At 43.0% G+C, this 2,282-nt stretch overlaps 1 protein-coding gene across 6 annotated transcripts in view; it reads left to right on the forward strand.

Annotated features, from left to right (window-relative positions):
- Positions 1–2,282, forward strand: part of FARP1 (FERM, ARH/RhoGEF and pleckstrin domain protein 1) — a 303,222-nt gene that overhangs the window by 237,402 nt on the left and 63,538 nt on the right. For 5 of the 6 annotated variants that reach the window (XM_024123132.3, XM_055089686.1, XM_055089687.1 and 2 more), the window contains exons 12-13: positions 375–428; positions 1,988–2,063. In XM_024123132.3, the coding sequence (XP_023978900.1) occupies positions 375–428; positions 1,988–2,063 (130 nt within the window). The remainder of the gene's footprint in view (positions 1–374; positions 429–1,987; positions 2,064–2,282) is intronic. The other variant, XM_024123133.3, reaches the window with a different exon arrangement.

A 2,282-nucleotide genomic window follows, 5' to 3' on the forward strand; every position in this document is an offset into this window, starting at 1 on the left:
AGGCGGACTCCCAACCACTGCGCCACCAGGGAAGCCCTAGTTTTTTTTTTTAATTAATTTTTATTGGAGTGTAGTTGATTTACAATGTTGTGTTAGTTTCTGTTGTATAGCAAAGTGACTCAGTTATACATATATCCACTCTTTTTTAGATTCAGTTCCCATATAGGTCATTACAGAGTACTGAGGAGAGTTCTATAAGCTTTTTAATTCAGTAACTTTTGATTGAAGAGAAACAGGATTTATTATTGTTGTTAGCAAATGCTGATAGCTCTTATTGTATGCCAGGCACTGTTCCAAGCCCTTTAGACATAGGAACTCATGGAGTCTTCATACCTGCTCTGTGAGGTCCATGCTATTTTATTTCCTTTTTAAAGATGGAGACATGGCAGCTCAAAGATGTTGAGTAACTCGCCCAGGTCTCAGAGCTGGTAAGTGGGCCCTGGTCATCCAACTCCAGAGCTCACTGCCCTTCAGCACTGCTCTGCCCAGAGGGACTAAAAGAAAAGGGTAAAGGGGTGAAGGGATGGTGCGCCAATGACTGTTTAGTTGCAAGTGTTTGTTTTAATGGTTTTCTTTTTTCAGTTTAACACATTTAAAAATTACAATAAAGCACAGAGAATACAGCAAACACCCATGTTCCTAGTACTTAGAATTAACTAGTAACATTTTAACATTGGTTTCTGGGATTTTATTTCTTCTTCTCTTATTTGCAGCTATTGTGGTTACAGATGTAGTGAAAACCCCCTTTAATCAACAGCCTTCATTATTTCCCTCCTTCCCTCCCCAGAGGCAACAACTACCTAATTCATGTTACTTCTATTAGAAATATTCATGCACCCAAAAAGAATAGGCAGAATTGCTCTGGGGGTGTCCTTTTTCTTTTATATAATCAGTATTACATTGTACATAATCATGCGTCTTGCTTTTTAAACCTACCCTGATTTTGAGATCTATCTTAAGCATTTTATGGTATTGTGAAAGTATCACCTTTTAGCTATCTGATTCCCTGTTGATAAGCATTCAGGTTGTTTGGTGTTTTGTTTTGCTTTTTCTGAAACAAATGTGCTGCCTTGACCATCCTTGTATATTTCTCCTGATGGAGATCTGGGGTCATTTTTCCCTCCCTGTATATAGAAATGTACTGTTCAGAAGGTTATTTGTGTGCTTATCTAGATGTAGCAAACCCCAACATTTTCTGGGACGATCCACGTTTAATCTTTTGAGGATCGTATAAGAAGTGGTCTGCCTCTCTCTGACTCAGAACGTGGGTGCTCCAGAGCCTTGGTGTGTGAATTTGGAGTATTCTAAAGAAAAGCTGGATGGACATTGGAGTTTAATCTCTGTATTTATGCAGTTTCATGTGTTTGAGTACCTGAAAAGTTTCTCATGCTTGTCCCCTGGGAAGTTGGGGACCGACACACTAAGGGAAGGAAAAGATTAAAGGGAAGGTGACGGTGGCATTAAAAACCAGTTTCTTCTACTGTGGAGTCTATAAATTCATTCCTGGGGCAGGGCCTTTTCTCTGAACTGAGCGCTGTGAAGGAGTAGCTCATTAGTGGCAGAGGCCTCTGCTATAGAACTGATCTAGAAAATCGTCACCCAAAGCACACAGATTGATTTCATATCGTTAGGCCAGGGCTTGCAATTCAGAGCCTACTCGGGCCCAGCCAACTTCTCCCTCCCAGTGACATTTCCCGTAACTAGAGAGTTAGCGTTCGGTGGTCGTGCGCTTCCAACCAGCTGGACCACTGCAGTAGGAGGTGGGAATGCTGAGAACTTTCAAGGCTGAAGCAACCCCCCCGCATCCTACAAGTGATACAGAAAGGGTGACTGGGTCTGTCTCCAGGGAGCATTTATCCAAACTACTTTGGCTGCCTTCACTACTGAGGGAATATGCCTAACGCCGTTATTTTTCATGTAAAACCAATAATAAAAAAAAAAAAAACCAATTCACCTAACTTTAGTTCTCTTGTGTGATTTCTCCCAGGAAACACAGCAAGATTCATTCCATCAGGAGCCTTGCTACGCAGCCTACGGAGCCGAACTCAGAAGTGCCAAAACAAGTCAGTGATGGTGATAGTCACTATTATAGCTCTGTTTTCCACCAGACGTCCTCTGCTGAGGACTGGGTTTCCTAGTCTGCTTTGTTGTTCTTCATCCTTCCACTTCGGGGTGTTTCCTGGAGGAGAGTCTAGCCGTGTGCCCTGGCTCTGACCAGACCCAGGCTCTGTGCTTCCCGCCCTGGCCTGTATCCTTTCCCCTCCTCCCCCCAATGCCCGCCC

Source organism: Physeter macrocephalus, chromosome 13, assembly GCF_002837175.3.
Source record: "Physeter macrocephalus isolate SW-GA chromosome 13, ASM283717v5, whole genome shotgun sequence".
Lineage (NCBI taxonomy): Eukaryota > Metazoa > Chordata > Mammalia > Artiodactyla > Physeteridae > Physeter > Physeter macrocephalus.